Raw genomic sequence first — 21,834 nt, forward strand, 5'->3', positions numbered from 1 at the left:
GTGCTGTCTGCTGACTCGGCAGCAGACCAAGCCCAGCCCCTGGGGCACTGGGTATGAACCTGGTCTTGGGGGCAAGGCCTAACTCTTTCCAAGGGACTTGTGGTTTTCTGCGGGACTGTCCTGCCTGCAGAGTGGGGGTGGCCTGGCCTTGCAGGGATCAGGGGCATCCTGGCATTGGCTGAGCAGAGAAGAAGGGGCTGTGGAAGAGGGGCTGGTTCGGGCCTGTGTGGAGGTGCCTTACTCCCCAGGCTGGCCTCCCTTGCATGACTGATCCCCCAGGTCCCCACATTGCCTGGAGCCTCCATGCCAGGGTCAGCCCAGGGGCATGTTTTGGGCAGGTGGTCACTCACAGGAGGGGTTGGCCAGGGTCTGGCAAGCCAGAGCATGGGGCTTGGTGAAAAGGAACCCATCTAGAGGGGATGGGCAGCAAAGACACGGGGTCCTACCCTGCCTGGCTGCCACCTCTGGGGTTCGGGGGGGTGGGGCTGGGAAGGGCCTGCCCGCTGCACGCGGAGCTGCTCTAACGCTCTCTCTCCCTCTCCTGTCCCTTTCCTAGTCCCCACCGAAAGGTGCCACCATTCCCTACCGCCCAAAGCCCGCCTCCACCCCTGTCATTTTTGCAGGTGGTCAGGTAAGAGCCGACCCGCTCGCGGCCTCCACTGCCAACCTCAGCCTTTTACTGCAGCACCCGCCGCTGCCCGTTAGTGCACTCAGGTTTTCTCGCCTTCTCACGTGCACGTCTCCCACCCCGTGCTAGACACAGAGCTCGCCCATAACACCTGACCCCCAGCAGGGTGCCCACAGAGAGGGCCCATGGGCTCGCCTTCCCCCAAGAACACTGGCCCAGCAGGAAGGACCCAGGCCCAGGTTCATAGCTGGGCCTGCCAGGGGGTACCTAGTTCCTGAGTGTTTTTAGGAAGCTTATAGTCAAAGGGCAGACATTTCCATGTTGAAGGCAGTGAGGACTGTAAGAACTAGGGCCCCACTTTCCCCTGAAAGGCAGGTTCCCACACCCCAGTGTATTTCTAGGGAACCCTCAGGAGGGAAGAGCTGTGGGCCAGAAGGAAGAGCAGCCTGGCTGGTGGGTATCTGTCCTGCTGTGGCTGGGACCTCCCTCCCTGCAAGCAGGGGCCTGGCAGGCATAGCCCCCTCTGCAGATCTGGTCCTTTCTACTCTTAGTCTCCCACCTCTGTCCTCCCCTGCCAAGGATGGTGATGCAGGCCTGCCACCTGGGGGTGGCACAAGAGCCCTGCTCCCACTTCCCCCACCCCCAGTTCACTGTGGCGACCCATGGCCCATCTACTTTGAAATCATTACCTGGGGGTGATCTGGAAGAGCTCTGTGTCTAGTCGGCCTTGATGTGTGTCTTTGTTCAAGGGAGAGTTGAGACTTAGACTTCCACTTGGGTGACCCTGGCCAGGGGAGAATGGCCTGAGGTTTTACTTTATCATTTAAAAAGAAAGAAAAAAGACAAATACAACTTATTCTTGTTTTCCTTCATAATGTAAAGGAATCTTATCAGATCAGCACTAGAATAGAGTAGAACATGTACACCCACATGGCTGTAGGTCAAAGCAGGCCTGGTCTGCCTCTCCAGCCACACCATCTCTCCAGCCCGCCTCACGCCCTGGCCTGCCTGACTGTGGCAAGGAGTTCCCATGTGTACAGCCCATTCTCAGAGCCACCAGGGACAGGTTCATCCCACATCACAGGTCAGAATGTGGCCCAGAGAGCCAGAGAATTACATATGTCCAGCCTGAGGGCAAGTGGAACTGACCCTTGGCCTCCCTGACCCAGGGACTTGGAGAAGTCCTGGTTCAGAACTCCACTCCATTCTTCCCCCCAAGTTCATGGCTAGTTAGCACATTAGTAGTCTTAATGTTCAAACAAAGTGTGATGGTATCTACAGTAAAATGTGGAAATTTATTCAAAAGGAAGGTGTATTAATACAAACCAACCACATGGTTAGGGGTCATGGTTAGAGGTCTAGCTCAAGGGGCAGGGCCATGAAAGAAGGACTTTGGCCAACGTGCTGGCCCCTCTGGGCTCATATCCCCACCTACAAAGTGGCAGCAGCACATGCCTCTCAGTTAAGGCGGCTGAAGGTCACAATGCAAAGGTGCTTGTCCTCAGGCTGATGTTAAGGTGTCAGCCTTTCTAGAGGCCAGCTCCAATGCCAATGGGCAGCCTGGCATGGCCAATGGTTAGCCTGGGTTGTGTATAGAGGCCAGCAGCACCCAAGACTCACTTCTGTTCTGCAGGTGACCCAGAGCACAAGTTCCCTAGAGTAAGACCCTTGACGTAGGGTGAGTGAGGCCTGAGGCAGCTGCCCTCGAGGGCCTGGGACTCAGACCCAGAACCAATGCTTAAACAGGACAAAGCACAGACCACAGGGATAGTGGCCAAGAATCAGTCCATGCCATCACTGCCAAGCTGGGCAGTCAGGATAAGGGGACACTGTTGCTCTGGGCACTACAGAGTCTCTAGTGCACAGTGGGAGGTTGCAGGCTCAGGCAGCAGGAGCCGTGAGGTACCAGGCAGATGCAAGACAGTACCCCAAGGAGTGGACAGAGGACCAGGAGAGGCTCAGACAAGCTAGCGCAGAAGTTCTCACGCCCCAAATTCAGCTTGAATATCACAGCTGTGCCCAGCTCTGTAGGAATAGCCCGAGTCTCAGGGCCTCTTGTGTTTGGTGATGTGTTGGAATGTGTTCCTGTCAGTGACAGCAGAGACCCTGAAGAGGGCCTTCCACACTGTCCCTGTGGGCAGTGAGGTCACGTTTCCCTGTCACTGGAACACTGCTGTATATGATAAGGTTCTTTTACTTCTTCTGGTGACATGGTCGAGCTGTCCCAGCCTGGGCCACCTCTGCTAGGATCGAGCCTCTTTCAAAGTGGGCTGGGTGGTCAATTGGCCAGCAACTGCCAGGGTTGAGCTGTCATGATGAAAACTCTTGGCAGATTCGAAACCTGTTGGGGGGATTTGAGTTCTACAGAGGTAACCCGTGGCCATGCCTGGGGTGTCCCTCTAGTTGCATGGGGAACATGTGTGGACATGGCAGGTGCCTGGTGTCCCACAGGAAGTGGTGGGGGCTGGCCATAGCCAGAGAGGCCACACCCCTCCACACCTGTGCCACCCCCAGGCCTGGTGTGGCAGTGCCCATATTACCGAGTCCTTTCAGCTTGTCTGTGGTCTTTACTCTCCCTTGACTCCGTGTGGTTCACTGTGGTTTGGCTGTGAGTTTGAGTCACTGAGAGCATCTCAGTGATAGGCCCTACTGAGGCAGGCTGGGGTTCCCCTCTCCCCAGTGTGCAGGGAGGCAGGGTGGGAAGAGGCTGCATGTCAGACAGTCACTGCAGCTGGTCAGAGCCACTCTTTGAAAGCAAAGGAAATAACAAAATCTCACCCAAGCCCTGGGCAGGGGGCCATGAGTGTGCCCTGTGTCACAACAGCTGCCTCCCATCCCATCCCCAGGACCTACTAACTGAAGATTTGATATGAAGGGTGTCAAGTTGGGTCACTCCTGAGACTTATCTAGATCTATCCCCTGCTCAGTTGGCACACAATGGGTGTTGGTTGCCTTCTAAAGCTTTCTGTTTTTGTTTTAGCTTCTTGGGATAAATATCTCCCCCAAATATTTACTAGGTGGTTGATTAAATTTCCAAAAGCTTAATAATTAGCAAACCTCTTGGGAGTCAGATAGGTCATTCTTAGGTGTTTTTCTTTCAAGATATTTGGGGTTGGGGGAGGTTGGAAGTGTCAAGGCTGGGTCAGCCCCTGCTCCCACTGCCTGGGCCTGCCCTATTTTCCATAGCTACCCCTAGAGGACTGGCCCTGCTTCCCGGGTGGGACAGGTGTCATGCAAGGAGGTGGCTGGCGGGTGCTGACTGGTGTCTCTCTCTCCCTAGGCCTACACAATCCAGGGACAGTACGCCATCCCCCACCCGGATGTGAGTGTGAACTTTGCTTCCTTCTCACCCTCACTTTCTCATCACTGTCCACCTTCCTGCATGCCACTGCTCATTGCTACTAATATTAATATTACACAATAATATTAATCTGTTTTCTCAGTGTTCCTGCCCTCTGTCGTATCCACATGACCTTGAATAACCTTTTAACCTCTTAGCACTAATTCTGCTTGTGTTGAGGACTTGGCCTGATGTCAAATTGTCCTATTATTTGCTGCAGTCCAGGGTTTTCCTCCCACATGGGGCCCACGCAGTAACTGTAGAGCAGCCCCTGCTCTGTGCCAAGGGGCACGGCTACCCTTCGTGGGCAGGGGCTGGCATGGTGCTTGTGTGCCCCTGAGAAGCTGGATGACAGCATCAGAATGTCTTCAGTGATACCTTTGGAAGGATCTTTTAGTGCCTGGGGAAGCTATACTCTCCCCTCCCAGAGCCCAGTTGAAACATAGGATCCCTGTGCCCAGAGATTCTGGTGTTGAGAGTACATGGAATAGGTTTCATTTCCACCCTAAAGCTAGTGAGGCACCTCAAGGGCCGCTGGTGTCCTGGGCTCCCAGTTGCGCCTCTGGGAGCTGGATGTGCCGCAGACACATACTTGGGGCCAGTGCCGCCATCTGGACACCCTTGGTCAGGAGGGCAGCACACCCTGTAACAAGTGCAGGGACAGAAGTCCTCAACCACCTTCTCATGGAGACCCAGAGCCTCAGGCTCTGAGCCAAGGGGCCAGAGAAAACAGGCAGCAGCCTGCAGGCCAGGGGACTTTTCCAAAGAGGGTGGTGGGCCCTCTGGGTGACAGGATCTGTACTGGTCAGTGCTGAGAAGACAGGAGGGGGCAAGTATGAGGAGCAAAGACGGGAGAAGTGGTGTGCTGCTGCAGAAGAGCAGGCATGGGTGGGTCCTGAGAGCTGCTGTTCTTAAACCATTTCAAATGTTCGCCCAGCTCAGCGGCTGCTCCGCATAATGGCTTTCTGTGCCATGCTGCTCTCTGGGCCGGGAAAAGCACCTCTGTCCAGACAGGAAGGAGGCTGCCAGCCAGCCTGACAGAGCAAGTTTCTACAAACACTTATGCTTTTGGTGGAGAGGGAAGAGGCATCATCTGAGTAGGATGTAAAGACAGGTCAGGGAGAGGGTTCTAAGAATTAATGAACATTAAATAGGTATTTGAAATATAGAGATTCAATTCACCATCACTACAGGAAAATTACTATCGAGCATAAAACAAATACCAATGTTTTTTTTCCTTTTTAAAAAAATTCTCAAAAAACACAAATCAAATGATAGGGAAATGTCTAGGCTGGGCACAGTGGTTCACACCTATAATCCCAGCACTCTGGGAAGCTTAGGCAGGAGGATCACTTGAGCTCAAGAGTTCAAGACCAGTTTGAGCAAGAGTGAGATCACATATCTACTAAAAATAGAAAAACTATCTGAGTGTGGTGGCAAGCACATGTAATCCCAGCTACTCAGGAGACAGAGGCAAGAGGATCACTTGAGCCCCAGAGTTTGCAGTGAGCTATGATGGCATTGGGTGGCAGGGTAACAGAGTGAGACTCTGTCTCCAAAAAAAAGGGAAACATGGAAAGTCCTTCCTTGGCTTCCTCCAGAGAGGCCTTGGTAATTTTCATCTAAACCCACAACATCTTGTCCTCAGGTCATCAACTGTGGACATATGTACCTGTTCCCATAAGGTGGCCCAGGCCATGGCCACCTCACACCACTCTTCCCTCTTGACCAGAACGTGCTGTTAGGGTTTCTGTCTCATACTTAGGGACAGTGTGACACAGACACAGGACTTGCATGTAGTTGCATGCACTTAGCGGGTCACTGTGGGTGGCTGGGCATGATGCCTCCTACCAGAATGTCCTGAATGAAAGAAAGTCAGCACAGAAGCCGGGCAAGGTCAGGGGTCCAGTTCCTGGGTAGCCCGTCTTCATGTGACTCGGGGTGTGAGGTGGCTGTGCGCATCAGGAATACTTGTGCCTGCACAGAAGCAAGATTGAGAGCTGCTCATTCGGGCTCTGTAAAGCTCTAGAACTTGAAGCAAAAGCAGTGTCTGGCATCCTCGTAGTGGGCTGTTTGTGGGTGTTTCTTTGTTCTGGCCCATTTGGTATTCTAAAGCTGGGTGTTGAGAGCTGCAGGGATGCTGTAGTGAACGCCAGTGGGTTTCCTGTGGTTCTGGGGCTAAGGAGCCTACAGCTCCCACCCAGCCCTTTGCAAGGCAGACACTGGAGTTTGCAGACACGTTTGTGGCCTGGACTCTGCATGGCTGGGGGTATACAGGAGTGTGAGAGTGAGAGGTTGTGATTGGTTTGGCTGATTGATTTTTTATATTAATTGATTATTTTTCTCTTTCCCATGTAACTTTCTCAGTATCTTTATGAGTGGGTGGTTTTATAGGTCATTTGTCTCAGAGTAGTTTAAACTAATGTATAACTGTTTTGTTTACCTCATTGCATATGGTGTAGATTTAAAATATTTAGAATGTTTGTTTCTCTCCCAAATTCATATGCTGGAATGATGGTGTTAGAACATGGGGCTCATGGGGGTGCTCAAGCCCTGAGTGGGAGTAGTGCCCTCACAGAAGGGGCTTCATGGCCACCCGCCCCCACCTATCTATCATGTAAGGACACGGCACTCACATTGCCATCTTGGAAACAAGGACAAGGCTCTCCCCAGGAACAAAACCACCAGCACTCTGATCCTGGACTTCCAGGCTCCATAATGGTGAGCAGTAAATCTATGCTCTTACATATCACCTCTCCTAAGGCCTGTGTCAACGGCAGCAGGGATGGACTGGCCACCTGGTGGTTCTGTGAATGTGGCTTTCTGTGGAGGACACTGTTCTCTGTCAGTGCTGTGCTGTGTCACCAGCAGGACCATGGAGGCTTCCGCAGGCCTTTCTAGCAGGCACACAAAATCGAAGACTTAGCCAGTCCATTAAAAACAAAAATAAAATCATTGTCAGAGACATTCAGTGATGATGGCCCAGAAGGCAGTTTCTATCTGAGCTTAGTAATTACTAGGAATTTTTAAAGCTTCAATTTCTTAGAATACAAATATAGTAACTATTAAAAATATTGTTTTGCTTTATAGTATAATTGAATAAAAGTTCACTTTGGACAAAGGGGCTGATGTACACCCTACCGCTGGCTCTCAGCAGTATGACACCCTGCAGGGCTGGGCTCATAAATCAGAACCGTACATGATAAGAAAATATATTCCTTATATCTAAGTATTTCTTTATCTAAAACTAAAGTATGCATATTTTTCTGTGCCCAATTTTAAAGGATTTTTTAGTTCACCCTCATTAGAGCTTCATCATTACTGTCCCCATGCTGGCCTCACTCTGCCCACAGCCTCCCAGGAGCTGCTGTGCCCTTGAAGCCCAGGTGTTCTGAAGAGGCGCAAAACCCCACTAAGCAGTAGAAAGCACTTTGTTGGAATAAAATGGACATTTTGAGGATACCTTCAGTCCAGTCTGGTCAAGCTCACCAGACAGATACTTGTCAGCCTTGGAGATTGTCCACACACCCTTGTGCTGTCAGGTCTAGTGTGGTCTTGGAAATGAGAGGGCAGAACAACACCAAACGGCAGGATGGGCAGCAAGGGAGCAGGTGAGGCCTGTGGACAGCTTGGTGCTCTCTCCCAGCTTTGCTGTCACTTCAGTTACCATTGTGTGTACACCAGAACAAAATTGTTTTTCGCTTAGAAGAAATTAACGGACTTCAACAGTAAATGAATCTTTATTTCTAGTCTTCAAATTGCCTCTCCCTTATATGACACACCACCATTTACAGGAGATACTGAAAGAAAGAAAAAACAAAGACATCTCGGTGCTGGCCAGATTTGTACCTGTGCTGTCTCACTGGAGCCCTGATTAGCCCTGCACAGCAGCTCTCGGGACCAGCAGCCCCACCTTGCCCACAGGAGATAGAGCTTTGAGCAGCCAGCACCTGGCCAACATGGCCAACATGGAGGGCCTGGGGGACAATGAACCTGCCCCCCTATGTAGCCTGGCCCCAGACAGCATGAAACAGGCACCAATGTCTGCTAAGAAGATCAGTCTTCAGGGAATAAATCATGGGGAAATTGTAGAAATGTGTGCTATAGCAACAGAAATCATACTGAAAGTGTCCCTTCATTCCTGTCATGCGACCACAGGAACCCTGTTGCACTTTTCTCTGTTGGACCCATGAGGAACGAGTGCAGCCTTTCATAATCTCTTGGCATTTGCAGAGGTTTGGGCAGATTGTGGTAGAGTGCCTCTCTTCTTTTCGCGGTCTCCCTGCAGAACACTTTGGGGAGGTGGGCAAGGGGCCTACCCCTTTGGCATGAAAACATGGGAAGAGCAGCCAGCACTGCAACCCTCCGGCACCTGCAGAAGGCCTCACCTCTGCTGCTGAAGCCTTGATCTTCCTGAGGGCTGTGCCATCTCACCATGGTCCACCACCCTTCTCACCCTTCCTGCAGGATTGGGGTAAACCTTTGTTTTCTCTGTACCCCTCACCTCTGGGGGCAGGCACGCTGGGAGGCACCTTACGGCTCTCAGCCTCTGCCCTTCAGCCTACCCCTGCTTGGAATCGAACTCTGCATTGTCAGGCTCCCTTATTGACCAGCTTGTATGTGAAAGCCTGGGAGCACCGCGGGGGGCAGCACACGTGCAGCTGGAGCCCAGAAGCAGAGTGCAGGGCAGAAAGGGAAACTGAGGGGAGCACCCAAAGAGTTTTCCAAAGTTAGTAGGAAAAACCAGTCCTTACATGCAGAAATCCCCACAAAGCCCAACCAGTTGATAAACCAGAAGAACTCCATCTTAGACATATCATAATAGAAATACATAACCACAAAGTCTGGAATCAAATCTCGAACCTGAGGAGAGAGGGTGAGGGTGGTGCAGAGGAGCAGCAGTGAGAAGTCTGGGTGATGCCTCAGCCATGACAGAGGAAGCCGAAGATGGTGGCTCAATAAAGAAACAGGTGTCAGCACAGACTCCCTGTTTCAGGAGGGGGTATTCCACAGGCTGGCATGTGGCCGTTTCAGACGGCCATGACCAAGAGTCCACAGTAAACGACCTTGTAGTTGGTGCCCTTTGGGAAGAAGGAGCGTGAGCCAGAAGAAGGCCAGAAACCTGAGGAGGAAGGTGAGCAGTGAGGGTCCAGCATCCTGTGTGAGCCCATGAGGGCACTGCCTACTCTGGGGGGTTGGTGCAGCGGCGCTAAGCATGAAAAAGCCGCACACTCAGACTGCAATGGGAGAGGGACTTCGCGGCCAGCGCCTGTGTTAAGATCCAGTGCCCGCCCACACACAGAGCGCAGTCACAGCCCTACAGCAGGACTAGGGAAGTCAGGGAGGGGGATTGTTATGCAATCTGGCAGGAGGAAGGAGTGGGGGAAAAGAAAAGAAACCCTCAAAAAGTAAGACAGTTAGAAAATAAGAGGACAGAACACAGTATAAACGTGGTGTGATTGTGGTATAAAATTATAGCACACGTACTGTAGAAAAGCTGACCACCTCCAAAGGTTGACCTAATGTTCATAGACTGGATGTGCACCACATGTGCATATCAGTATAGCAGGCCTAGGTCCTATGGTGACCACCTCTGTACATGGACCAGCATATTACAGTCTCTTGGGTGGCCAGCTTACAGACATCCTAATGTAATTATGCATAGTGCACAATACTTGATAATGGTAATAAACAATTATGTTACTGGTTTATGTATTTACTGCACTTTTTATCATTATTTTAGAGTGTACTTCTACTTGGAAAAAAAAAGTTAACTGTAAAGCAGCCTTAGGTAGATCCTTCATAGGAGGTGACAGCCCCATGTCTGTTACTGCCCTGGAGACCTTCCAGGGGGAAGGGATATGGAGGTGAACACAGAGATATTGATAATCCTGACCCTTTGTAGGCCTAGTCTGCCATGTGTTTGTGTCTTAGTTTTAACAAAAAGTTATAAAATAATGTTTAAAATAGAAAAAACCTATAGAATAAGGATATAAAGAAAATTTATTTGTACAGATGTACCATGTATTTGTGTTATTTAAGCTAAGTTCTATTACAAAAGAGTAAAAAAGTTTAAGAAATAGTTTAAAACTTTATAAGTAAATTTATAAGCTATGGTTAATTTATTATTGAGGAAGTAAAAATATTTTTAAATAAACTTAGCATAGCCTAACAGCACAGTGTTTATAGAGTCTGCAACCATGCTCAGGGATGTCCAGGCCCTCACATACACTCACCCCTCACCCTTCCAGCCCTGCAAGCCCCGTTCATGTGGTAAGTGCCCTGTACAGGTACACCGGGTCCTATCTTTCATTCGCATTTGTGCTGTGCTTTTCTGTTCAGATGTATTTAGATACACAGACATTCGCCACTGTTTTACAGCAACCTACAGTGTTCAGCACAGCAGGGCAACAGGGTACTGTCCACCCTGGGTGCAGAGTACATGCCCATGATGTTTGCACAACAGCAAAATAGCCTAATGGTGACATCTCAGAATATATCCCTGTATGATCAACTATAATGAAAAATTAATAGTGAAAAGATGACTTTTTGAAAAAGTTTCCTTTATTGAAAGGTAAGGAAGACCAAAAGACCAAAATAAATGAAGAGATATCATATTCATGGATAAAAACACTAGGCTTCCTAAAGATGTCAGTCCTTTCCAAATTGATATACAAATATATTACAATTCTAGTCAATATTCCAGCAGATTTTTTGAGGATCTTAAAATGCTATTTTACATTTTAATGGAAGAGCATAAGCCAAGAGTTAAGACATTCATGAAGAGAAGATGCGATAGGGTAGTCTGTCCTAGTAGATAAAAAGACATAGCTCTAGTTAGAGCTCTGAGGAGAGGCAAGACACTGGGATCAACCCACACGAGGAGACCCAGCCTGGACAGCCTCATGGGGTCCCAGGAGAGAACAGGTACAGTCACACATACAGGGAAATGGATCATTCCTGAAAGTCATAAACAATAAACATTTCTTATATATCAAGAACTTCAACACGAGAGAGAAAAAGTTTACACTTTTAGAAGAAAATATAGGAGGATGTCCTTTTGTCCTCAGCTCAAAGAAAGTTATTAAAACATAAGCACAAGGGCAGCACCTGTGGCTCAAAGGAGTAGGGCACCAGCCCCCATATACTGGAGGTGATGGGTTCAAACCCAGCCCCAGCCAAAAACTGCAAAAAACAAAACCATAAGCACAGGCCATAAAGGAAAATATTGATGAATTTGATTACATTAAAATTTGGCATTCTATTTCTCTACAAAAACCTTAAGGGGAGTGGGGAATAGATGTGTATAGCATGCATAACTGAGACAGATTAATTCTGAGATGCTCCAGGATTTGTGAAATCAGTAAAAATCACCCCATGGAGAAAAATGGGCAAAAGACAGAAATGCATTTTTCTGAGAGAGGAAATATGAATATGCTTGATACCACCTGGCAGCTTATTCATTGAGCAGAGTGGTGGCTGCACAGCACTCACCCTGTCCTAATTCAGTGAAGGGTGGACTCATCAGCACTTACAGTATTAGTGTTTGTCCTGTATTCAGACACAATGTTAAGTAAAAAAGACAAATCACAGAGAAAGATCTATGATGTGATGCCTCCCTCCTCCATCTCCCCTCAGTGATTTGGAGACACCCTTGAGAACCAAAAGTCTAATTTCTTTAAATATCAGAAAGTAGAGGGCCCCTTAACATTTATCCCTAAGAGCACAGTGGCCTGACCAAATACAGGTGGAACCCAGATGGAGATGACATGGGACCCTTGCTCACCCACCCGCTGGTAGGCCCTGCTGGCTGGTGCAGCCTTCCTGCTGTCACCAGCTTGGTGGTAGGGAGAGGAGGGATTTATTTGATGATGTGGCCCCTCCTTGGTGAGGAGCAGGGACTATGCTGAGGTAGGAGGGTTAGAGTCACAAAATCTCTGATCTTCTGACCATGAGTTCTGTGTGTGGTGCCAGCCTCACCAGTCAGGGTTTCACCTGCACCGCCGCCACTGGGAGTGGGAGAGGGGCCCAAGTCTGGCTCTTAGAGCACGTGGGAGCTGGACACAACCACCCTTGAGCGTACAAAGTTCAACCAGCCATGTCATAATGTGCCTCTCAGTCATGTGGATATAGATTGAGGGACCAAGGCCTAGAGAGACCAGATCCTCCTGTCTCGACACAAGGGTCATGCTCAGAGCTGACTCCAGCCAGGTCCCAGCCTCTGAGACCTGGACAGGACCCAGTCCTATCCCCAGTCCTGACCAGAGCAAAGCTCAGGGGGACTGCAGGGACAGACCAGGCAGGGCCCTGTCCTCTGTCCTCATGGGCCACACGGCCAGCCTAGGCAGTGGACCTGTGAGCACCTGCCTGGCACCCGGCCCAACAGCAGGACAAGTAGCGGGCACAAGCAAAGGAAGCAGTCATTAGGACTCACGGGCCACACAGACCTCCCCAGGCTCCCTGCCAGGCTCCCCCTCCTGCTGCCCCCCGCCCCCCGGCTGAGACCCTCCACTTCAGCCGGGCCTCACAGGGTCCTCCGTTGAGGGCCCTTACTCCATCCTGGGAGTTTGTAGCCAGCTTTCCTATAGATGCTTCCCTAGGGGGGCGAGTTTGGCACCCACCCCATGAGACACCCCTCAGGCAACTTGGGGTGATTTGTGCCATATGCCCATCTCCCTCACAGACAGCACTGTCAAGGGGTAGCTCCCAGGCAGTTGTGGGGATCCCCTGAGGGCGGCAGGAGCCTTCCCAGGCTCCTGAGTGTGTCTCTTCTGCCTGCTCCTCCTCAGGGTCCTGGATCTCCCTCAGAGACCATAGCTGGCCCTGTGGCTACATCTGGTAATCCTGGGGATGCTTCTGGGTGGGCACATCTGACACCTTTGTTGGGGCTTCAGTGCTGTCCACTCAGACACACCCATGACCACATGAGGATTCAGTCTGACAGGTGCTACCCATTCAGGAGCTGGTGTTGTCTACTTGGGGTGGCAGCTGGCACTTTGTGAGGCAAGGGCCATAGGGTCATAGGCCCCTGGCCCTGCTGCAGCCTTGACTGTTGCCACCTCTCAAGGCACTCACAGAGCAGAATCTGACCCCACATCACCGTGTCCCCTGACTGGAGCTCCTGTGCCTCCTGGCTAGGACAGCTGCAGCCAAGTACTCCCCAAGCAGGCCCAGCCAAAGAGCCTCAGGTCAGAGGACAGCCAAAAAGGTGAGAGAGGGTGGGACAGGGTGGCTACCTATAAGCTGGCAGTGGCAGCTGCTCTCTTTGCTTCTGCCCTCCACTTGTCCTGCTGTTGGGCCGGGTCCCAGTGTCAGTGTGCAGCAGATGCCCTGGAGGGCAGGTGGTCCGGGAGCCAGGCCAGTCAGGCCTTGTTTTTCAGCTTAGACTGCAAAACAAACCCCAAGATATCATCAGCTCACCTGCCAAAGGTTCTATCTCCTAGGCCTGACTGGAGCCACAGGCTTGCCATGGGTTCACAGTGCCCTCGTGCCATGATCCACCTGGGGAAGCTAGATGAGACCAGGCTGCCCCCACCCCCAGCTGTGAGAACTTCAGGGTGTCAGGGGAGGGCTTGTCTCAGCTTTGGGCTAAACTCAGGGGAGGATGCTCTGCTCCTGGAAGGCCACACGCAGACCCCTGAGGCACTGCCATGGCACAGCCACAGGGACCAGCGTAGTGGTGTCTGGTCAGACGCTTAGCAGCTGGCCCTTTACTAGAGAGGCAGCTTCCCAGTGACCCATCCTGTCACCCGCCTGTCTTGGAGAGCTGCCAGTCCAGGACCAGCACAGTGGTGTAAGCCATTACACAGAGATGCGTCTCCCCACACGTGTGGCCTCTTGGCCTGGGGCATCCCAAGCTCCATAACACCGTCTCCAACCTGAAACTTGGCACCAGGCCCACGATGCCTTCAGGGACGCAACCTCAGACTCCCTAGGATATGAAAGGTTCCACTCAGTCTCATTTACTCCCCAAACATGGCCTTGTCTCACCACATTTACCTTTATCTTTTGCTGTTTTTAGTTTTGTACTTAGGAAATGGGGCTAAGAAAAAATAAGTAAAGAAACTACTTCAAATCCTCCCTGGGAAAGCATGTGGCTATGGGTGGGGAGATGGAATGGAGCACACCCCTCGGTGCCCTGTGGCCTCCTGGAACTAATGGTCTATGTTCCTGGGGGAGACAGGCTGCTCCCAGAAGGTGGCTGCAGGGCAGATGTGTGGGTCCCAGGTGTCCCAGGTCCCCCAGGTAAACCCCAGCCCTTAGTAGAGGGTAGGGTGTGCCTAGCGCAGGGCTGGAGTAGACCAGGCTTCACGGCACTGTGGATCCACTGTGGACTCCACAGTTGCATCACATGGTTCATGAGTAGCCAGTGGACTTTAAGTCTTTTGGAAACCCAGTCGCCTTGCTGTGTGGCTCAGAGGCCTCAGAGCCTCTGGCCTTGGCCAGCATCTGTCCATACACTGGCCTACTGAGGGAGGCCTGGCTGGTCTAGGCAAGGCTGCCAGGGAGCCAGGGAGGGAGCACGGTGGCTCCAGTGCTGCCCGCACACTGCCTGCGGCCGACACGCTGGGCCCCATTGGCTTCTCCCAGGCCAAGTCCTTGCGTCTGCCGCGTCTGCCATGTGTCCGCATGGCCTCTTTCTGTGCAAAGTCTTGTTACTGCCGTTTGATTTGGTGTGACTTGTACTCGATGACAATAACCTTCTTAGCTCTCGTGTCCCTCCTACCCCAGCAGTTGACCAAGCTCCACCAGCTGGCCATGCAGCAAACCCCCTTTCCTCCCCTCGGACAGGCCAACCCCGCTTTCCCCGGTACGTACCCAGCCCTTTTCTGACCTCTTCTCACCTGGGGGCTTTCTCTGAACAGTTACCTCAGTGTAGAGCAGGTCCAGCTGAAGCCACCATGCCGCTGGGGCAGAGACCATCTGTAGCGGGTTGCACAGGCCCGGGGCCGGGCGGGAAGTCAGCTGTCTCCCACTGTCGGCTGGCAAACCTTACAGCTGGCCCTGCTGTGTCCTTACTTCTGAAAAGACATCTGCCCCCTTGGAGGGTCTGCTGGCCAGGCAGTGCCCTGCACTGCCTACAGGCCATCCTGGAGGCCTTCCTGCTGGCCGCACCCCTCTGCCCAGCCCTGGAGTATCCTCCTTCCAGGAGGATGTATGCAGATGAGCAGACCTGCACGGCATGGGGGCACCCACCAGGACCCCCACCAGCCTGGGTGCTGCGGTGGGGCAGGCAGAGTTGCCAAGCATGGCTGAGCCCGCAGTGCAGGGCAGCTGGTGTCCCTTCCCAGAGAGGCAGAGGCAGAGCTGCGCCTATGGCCGTGGCTGAGAGGGCCCACCGGATGAGCACTAGTGGGGCCTGCGCCAGTCATATTTTGAGCTTCCCTAGTTGAAGGGACCATGCTTATCTCCTTGAGGGCAAAACATTAAACCTGTCTCTTCTTTGCTCTCCAGGAGAAAAGCTGCCTTTACACTCCTCCGAAGAAGCTCAAAATCTGATGGGCCAGTCATCAGGTAAACTGAGCCATACTGAGGGGGGACGCAGGCACTGCCCACTCTGCAGTCCTGCCCGATATCTGCGTGCGGTCAGCAGCTTCCCATGGCTAGGGCCTGGGGCCAGCCTTGGCTGAGGGACACTGAGGCTGCTTTGTTGATTGGGATTGGGAGATGTGAGAGACATGTCAGGGCCCAGTCAGGCTGTGCCTGGAGCCTCTAGGAACTTGTGGTAGAGAATTCACCATGGCCTGTGCATTTTAAAAACACATTTCATAGGAAACACAAGCAAACCCATAAGGAGAGAGGCTGGTGGGCATTGTGCTGTCTGCACCCCTCCTGATTTCCACTAAAATCTTTGTTCTTGGGTGGCGCAGGGTGACCTATCGGCCTATAGAGTTTCTGAGAGTGTGAAACAGATGTGGTCATCTGTCTAGGAACAGGCATTGAGATGGAGAAACTGGGGCCTGGTGGGTCCCTGGGTCCCTTAAGACACCGTGCACACTCTGCACCCCCTGGGCCTCCTGGTTGCCAGAGCTTTGCTCTGTGACTATCCTGCCCTCTCCAAGGCCTGGGAACCTACTGTGCATACAGGCTGGCCACAGGAGGGTGAAACTGGGGAGGGCAAAACTAGGGAGTGCATGGTGAGAAGTGTTCAATTATGGCAGTCCTAAGGCTGGTGGCTGCAAGACTCCCCACGGCATACATGGTTCAGGTCAGGGCAGCACTGTCTGTCTCCCAGAGCCTGGAACATCATCACAGTCACAAGAAAATGCTCTCCATGCAGCCTGTTGTCCTGACACACACACGCTTTAAATACACATCTTCTAGTCATTCATTTGATTTTAGCATCCTCTTTATAGAATTCTAACACTCTCCCCTCCTCAGTCAGAGAATCCCAGGTCCATCCTGGTGGCTCACTCCTCTGTTCATCCCAAGCTCCACGTTGCTGAGGAATCCCTGTCCACAATTAGGTAGCACCAAGGAAATCTCTTAAATGATATTTTAATTGTTACCACTTACGGGTTATGTATGGGTAGTTGAATCACCAAATAACTTGTATTGAAAACATCCTGACTAGATGAAGATGAAGAACAGAAACTCTAGGCTGCAATATGCAAAAGGAAAACAACAGACCGTATAAGGTGATTGGTTCATTTGGCACATGCCAGCTGCACCCACTGTGCTGAAAGCCCTCAGGCTCATGCCCCCCCAGGGCCCCTCCCCAGAAGCATCTGGTGTGGGGTGACAAGGTCAAGGAGGAAGAGGCCAGACCTGGGGAGAGCCAGGGTGGGTGCAGAGGTGCAGGGCGCCAGCCAGGGCCAGGGCTGCTGGACATGGGCATGGCAGCTCCCTGGGGCATGGGAGCATCTGTGGCACGTTTGGGGGCCTGGGCCACATGATAAGGCTTGGGCTCCAGGATCTGGGCTAAGCTTCAGATCCTGTGAGGGGATCCTGTGAGGCCCCCCTGTGAGGGGCCCGAGAGGCAAGCAGGGCCGGAGCTATAGCCTCATGCTGAGGAAATAGAAGTCTGAGTCAGAGCAGGAGGGGGCAACAGGAGAGCAGAGGCTGAGGTGGGCTTCACAGTCACTCTTCCTGCAGCAAGAGCAGACCTTATAGCCCAGCTCTGAGGAGACTCCGCTACCTGAGCTGGGCTCGTCGTTGCTGCTCAGCACAAGAGCGAGCCGCGTGGGAGGTGGTGTCAGGCTTCTGTCTAGCAGTTCAGTTTTGACTCTGGTGAAGCTGTGAGGTCTCCATGCTCTAATCTGGGCTCTGAGAACCCAGGGTGATGGGCATTCAGGGTCAGTGTGACCAGGTACCTGTGCCTCCAGCACCCTGTGGAAGCCTGTCCCTCAGCCCAGGTTGGCTGAAGTATCTGAGCTGAGTATTATGAGAGATCACACAATCACAGCAGAAGCGAGCCCATGATGTGTTCAGACAAGAAAATGGAATGTCATTCTGCTTGGGTTTCCTTTTTCTTCTCTTGAGAGATGCTGGGACACAGGAGGCTAGGTTGCAATTTGACCTGAAAAGTCATAGGATTGAGGGCTGTGCTGACCCTTGACCTCAGGCCAGCCCTCCAACCCTGCCTCACCCAGCCCAGTGGAGTGTCAGCCAAGTGCTGGGGTATGACTGTGAGCAGCCTTCCTGCCAGCCTAATCATGTCCCCTTGGTGTGCCCAGGTCTGGATGCCAGCCCCCCGGCCAGCACTCATGAGCTCACCATTCCCAATGATGTGAGTATACCCTGCACCCTCCTGTCTGTGCACAGAACTGCCTGGCTCAGGTAGTAGTCAGCTCTGCCTCTCAGGCAGTGGGCCCTGCTTGGTGATGCCCTCAACCACCCCAGCCCCACCATGTCATCTCTTTCCTCTCTCCTTTCCCATTTAAGTGGGTTTAATGCTCATAAATGGCACATGATTTTACGTCTCTAAGACGCTAAATAAGAAAGGGGCCAACAGGGACTTCAGTGTTTCCGCAGAAGTCAGTTGAGAGTTGGGAACCTGTGTTGCTGTGAAGGCTGTGCCCCATTCAGGGTCAAACCTTGAAGAACAGGGTGGCCAGGAGCACTCTGGGGTGGACCCAGCCTTGGTACCAGCTTCATGGGCCCTGGCCCCTTTGGAGGCTTGGGAGTGTCCCTGAGTTGTCTCCAACAGACCTAAAGTTGGTTGCATGTCACAGGTTTGTCTGGGTTCCTGTATCTAGCACACCTGAGGATGTGGCCTTACGAGCTCCGCTTAACAATGGGTCTGGTGGGGAGGGGAGACTCTGTATCCTTGGACTGCCCTAAGCTGAGAGACCAGGGAGGGCATGGGCCATGTGTGGGCAGTTGCCGGGGCAGCAGGAAGAGTCCTTGTATGGGTTGTGAAGATGGCTGCCTTTCTACCAAGTCAAATGTCCAGGGGCCTCTTCTGCCCTAGAGCTGTGGACTTCAGGAACCTTCACTGCTCTGCCTCTACAACATGACGGGCAGGAAAACCAAGCCCTGCCTCTTCCCTTCATGGAAGCCAGAAGCACAGAGTTGGGGTGGAGGGACATCACCTGTCCTGACTGTGGAGCATGGACAGTGAGGCAGGAGTCCCAGAGGAGAGCACCATGAGGCCCTCTGCTAGCATTCTGACCCACCCGTAGAACTGTCTGGTGGTCATGAGTGCTTTAGGCTGCTCCTGTAGGGTCACTTTTCAGGCAGAGCCCCACATCTGTCCGTAGCCACTCAGGAGACTCATGCACAAGTGGCTTTGTCATCTAGCCTCTGGCTCCCTGAGCATTTCTGAGGTTGGGCCAGCTTGAAGAGCAGCAGCGGAACCCTCCTCCCAGGCAAGGGATCACCTCTGCCTGGGGCTGTCTTGGGCTCTTCTCTAAGAAATGCCCTCCACTCTTTTCTCTTTTTTTAGCTAATAGGCTGCATAATTGGACGCCAAGGGACCAAAATCAATGAAATTCGACAGATGTCTGGAGCACAGATCAAAATTGCCAATGCCACCGAGGGGTCATCGGAGCGTCAGATCACCATCACAGGGACCCCAGCCAACATAAGCCTTGCCCAGTATCTCATCAACGCCAGGTCAGCTGCCAACAGCCACTCACCAGCTGCTACCACATCTGGACTGAGGGAGTTGAAGGGGTGGAACAGGGCTGCACTCTGGTCCCCTGTCCCTCCTGACAGGATATCAGGGACAGTCTCCACATAGACACACCACCCTGTTACCCTTACCCTTCATCTCCAGTGAAGAGCAGGAAGTCAGAGCATTCTCAGAAGGCAGGTGGCCTATGTGGCCCAGGACATTGTGGAAGGAGGATTTGTGCTCAGAGCTGTCTAGAAGGACTGGTGCTCTGGTGTTTGCCTGCTTGGCCTTGTTCTTCATCCTCATAGAACAGTGTAGGGACGGGGCAGGGGAGAAGTCTGCAGGCCCCTCCCTTCCTTTTGTCATTTGGGCAAATGGGAATGTCTGGCAAGGTGACTGGCCCACACTGCCACACAGACCATGACACGGCACCTGGCACCACCAGCTCACGGCCACACTTCCTGAGGCTGTCCTCCCATTAGAGCTCCAAGCTGGCTTGTGGGAGGAGGCTGGTGGAGCTTCTGCATGGGCACTGCCCCTGTCCCTGTCCTGGAACCCTCTGCAGCCTCCCACAGTCAGTCAAACTGGGTGAGAGGTTGTATGGAGAAGATAAAGATTCCGCTGCTACCCACCTAACAGGATCCAAAGCCAATCTGGCCCTCACTCCACACCTGTGACCACCCTGCCTGTAAGGCCAGCCTAGGAGCCAGCCTAGGGAAAGTCTGGAGGCAGGGCCTGTTTCACGTCTACCCTGCAGCATCCTAACAGCCCACAGGAACTGTACTGGGGTCAGGGGCTCTCACCTATGTCAAGCGTATTCCTGTGACCACCAAAGCCCTTTCTCAGATAAGGGGGTGGGGCTCAGATGGCCCGCAGGCAGACCCAGGGGCTCATGGGGGCTCCAACACCCCCATGCAGGGCTGGCTCACAGAGCTAACATGGTGGTGGGATTGCTGGGTGCCTTGGGCACAGGTCCTACTCAGCTCATGGCTACTAGAGAGAGACCTGGGATGATTCATGCAGTGAGAATGGGTCGACCAAGGTCGTGAGGATGCCACAGAGCCCCCGTCTCACTTCTGATCTGCTTACAAGGTCATTGTCACCATCTCCTCTCTGTGCCTTTTCTGTTCCAGGCTGACGTCTGAGGTCACCGGGATGGGTGCGCTCTAATCCTGTCTACCCTCCTCTGCTCTGTGACAGCCACATCACCACCCACGCGAGCCTGCAGCCCCGGCTCACACTCTGTACAGACCACCTACCCTTCCTTGCAGATATAAATAGAGAGGTTTTTCTTTCTTAACAGAAAGGATATGTGCCGTAGATATACACACACAGCAAAACAGCCTGTCTCCACGCGCCCAGGCTCTGTCCGACGCTCCTCTTTAAATACTGGCCCATGCTCAGCCCCTCACCACTGGCATGCCATGTTCATCATCTTACACGCTCAGGTGTTCCCATCTGTGATGTGTTAGCTGTATCATTACTTAGTGTCATGCACCTGTCTGTTTTAGGGTTGATTTGGCGTCCCCGACAGCACACCCCACACAGTGCACCCTCCCAGCCATAGAGGCCCAGCTGCCTTGAAACCCTCCTCTCACTTGGCCTGTCTGCTGACTCAATTCACACCCAGAGCCTGTGGCATCTGGGCTCACATTTCCACCCTAGATCTTGTGCTGGAATCAGGGTGCCTGTCCTGCACACCAAGGGCAGCATGGAAGGGGGGCGTCGGAGGGCACTGGCCCTGGCTTGTCGGAGTCATCACCTGCTGGGAGGCGCCATGGGCCTGGGCACCTCCCTTTGCCCCTCGGAGATCAATAAACATCGTGGCCCCCACTGGCTCTGGCTCTCATCTCTGACCCCTATCCAATGCACTCAGAACCCTGTGGGCCCATGCCCACCAGGAGACCATTTGCTGTGGCCTACCTCCCGTTCATGGGAGCTTGGGTTCTTAGACATATGAATCTAGATTCTATTCCTACTTTTCCCAACTTACATAAGCTTTTTTTATTTTTACTTTGGCAAAACTACTTAAAATGACAAAGATGAAAACACTTCTTGCCTAGGTACCAAAGTACCAGTCCCTGATTTGTGGAACTTGCCTCTTCTGCTGCTACGTGGGCACCGTGGCCTGGCTGCTAGAGTGTCCACACCCATCTGCTGAGGGGATTGTCCATTTGGCCCCCTTGTGACAAGTAGGTCTCGTCCCCTGTGCCTGCCTCCATGGTACCCTGCTCCAGGCAGAAGCCCTGGCTACAACTTACGCCCACCAAAGCAGGTCCTCCCCTTCAGGTGATTGATGACAGAGGACCAGCCCTCAGGAAAGGGTGAGATGCAGAAGGCACCTGCACCTCCTGTGCATTGCTGGGCATGTGGGACCCAAGGGGCAGCTGCCCCAGCTCTGTGGGCTCAGGGTACTATCTTCCCACATGGAACTTTGGGTTTGTGAGACCCTCAGGGCAGGGAGGGGCCTGGGTAGTGCGCAAGGACCCAAACCCTGGGACAACTGCACTGATCCTCCTTCTGGAGTTGCCTCTGAGGAGTCAGCCATCCCAGGAGCCTGAGTCTGGCCCAGGATGGCCTGTCCCAGGCACGGTGTCCAAACTGTGGGACCCCTTCCTATCTACCTAGAGGGCCCTGATGCAGCCACCTGGAGACCCAGAGCTACACACTGTCAGTGCATAGCACAGTTCACTTCATGGGACATGAACACAGGGCCAGGAGGCAGAAGGCACAGGTGCCTAGTCCAAACAACAGGTGCCCTGGAAGTGGAGCACGTGAGGGGAAAGAGCCCTGCCTTCCACTGAGGAA

The 21,834-nt window shown here is 52.7% G+C and overlaps 1 protein-coding gene across 1 annotated transcript in view; it reads left to right on the forward strand.

Moving 5' to 3' along the window:
- PCBP3 (poly(rC) binding protein 3) overlaps positions 1–20,196 on the forward strand; it is a 67,832-nt gene extending 47,636 nt beyond the window's left edge. Inside the window, exons 8-14 of the mRNA XM_023518115.1 lie at positions 557–631; positions 3,909–3,950; positions 14,700–14,778; positions 15,423–15,482; positions 17,645–17,697; positions 18,856–19,025; positions 20,160–20,196. Coding sequence (XP_023373883.1) covers positions 557–631; positions 3,909–3,950; positions 14,700–14,778; positions 15,423–15,482; positions 17,645–17,697; positions 18,856–19,025; positions 20,160–20,196 — 516 coding nt within the window. The remainder of the gene's footprint in view (positions 1–556; positions 632–3,908; positions 3,951–14,699; positions 14,779–15,422; positions 15,483–17,644; positions 17,698–18,855; positions 19,026–20,159) is intronic.
- The last annotated feature ends 1,638 nt before the right edge of the window (positions 20,197–21,834 follow it).

Source organism: Otolemur garnettii, unplaced genomic scaffold (assembly GCF_000181295.1).
Source record: "Otolemur garnettii isolate 467f Iridium unplaced genomic scaffold, OtoGar3 scaffold00128, whole genome shotgun sequence".
NCBI lineage: Eukaryota > Metazoa > Chordata > Mammalia > Primates > Galagidae > Otolemur > Otolemur garnettii.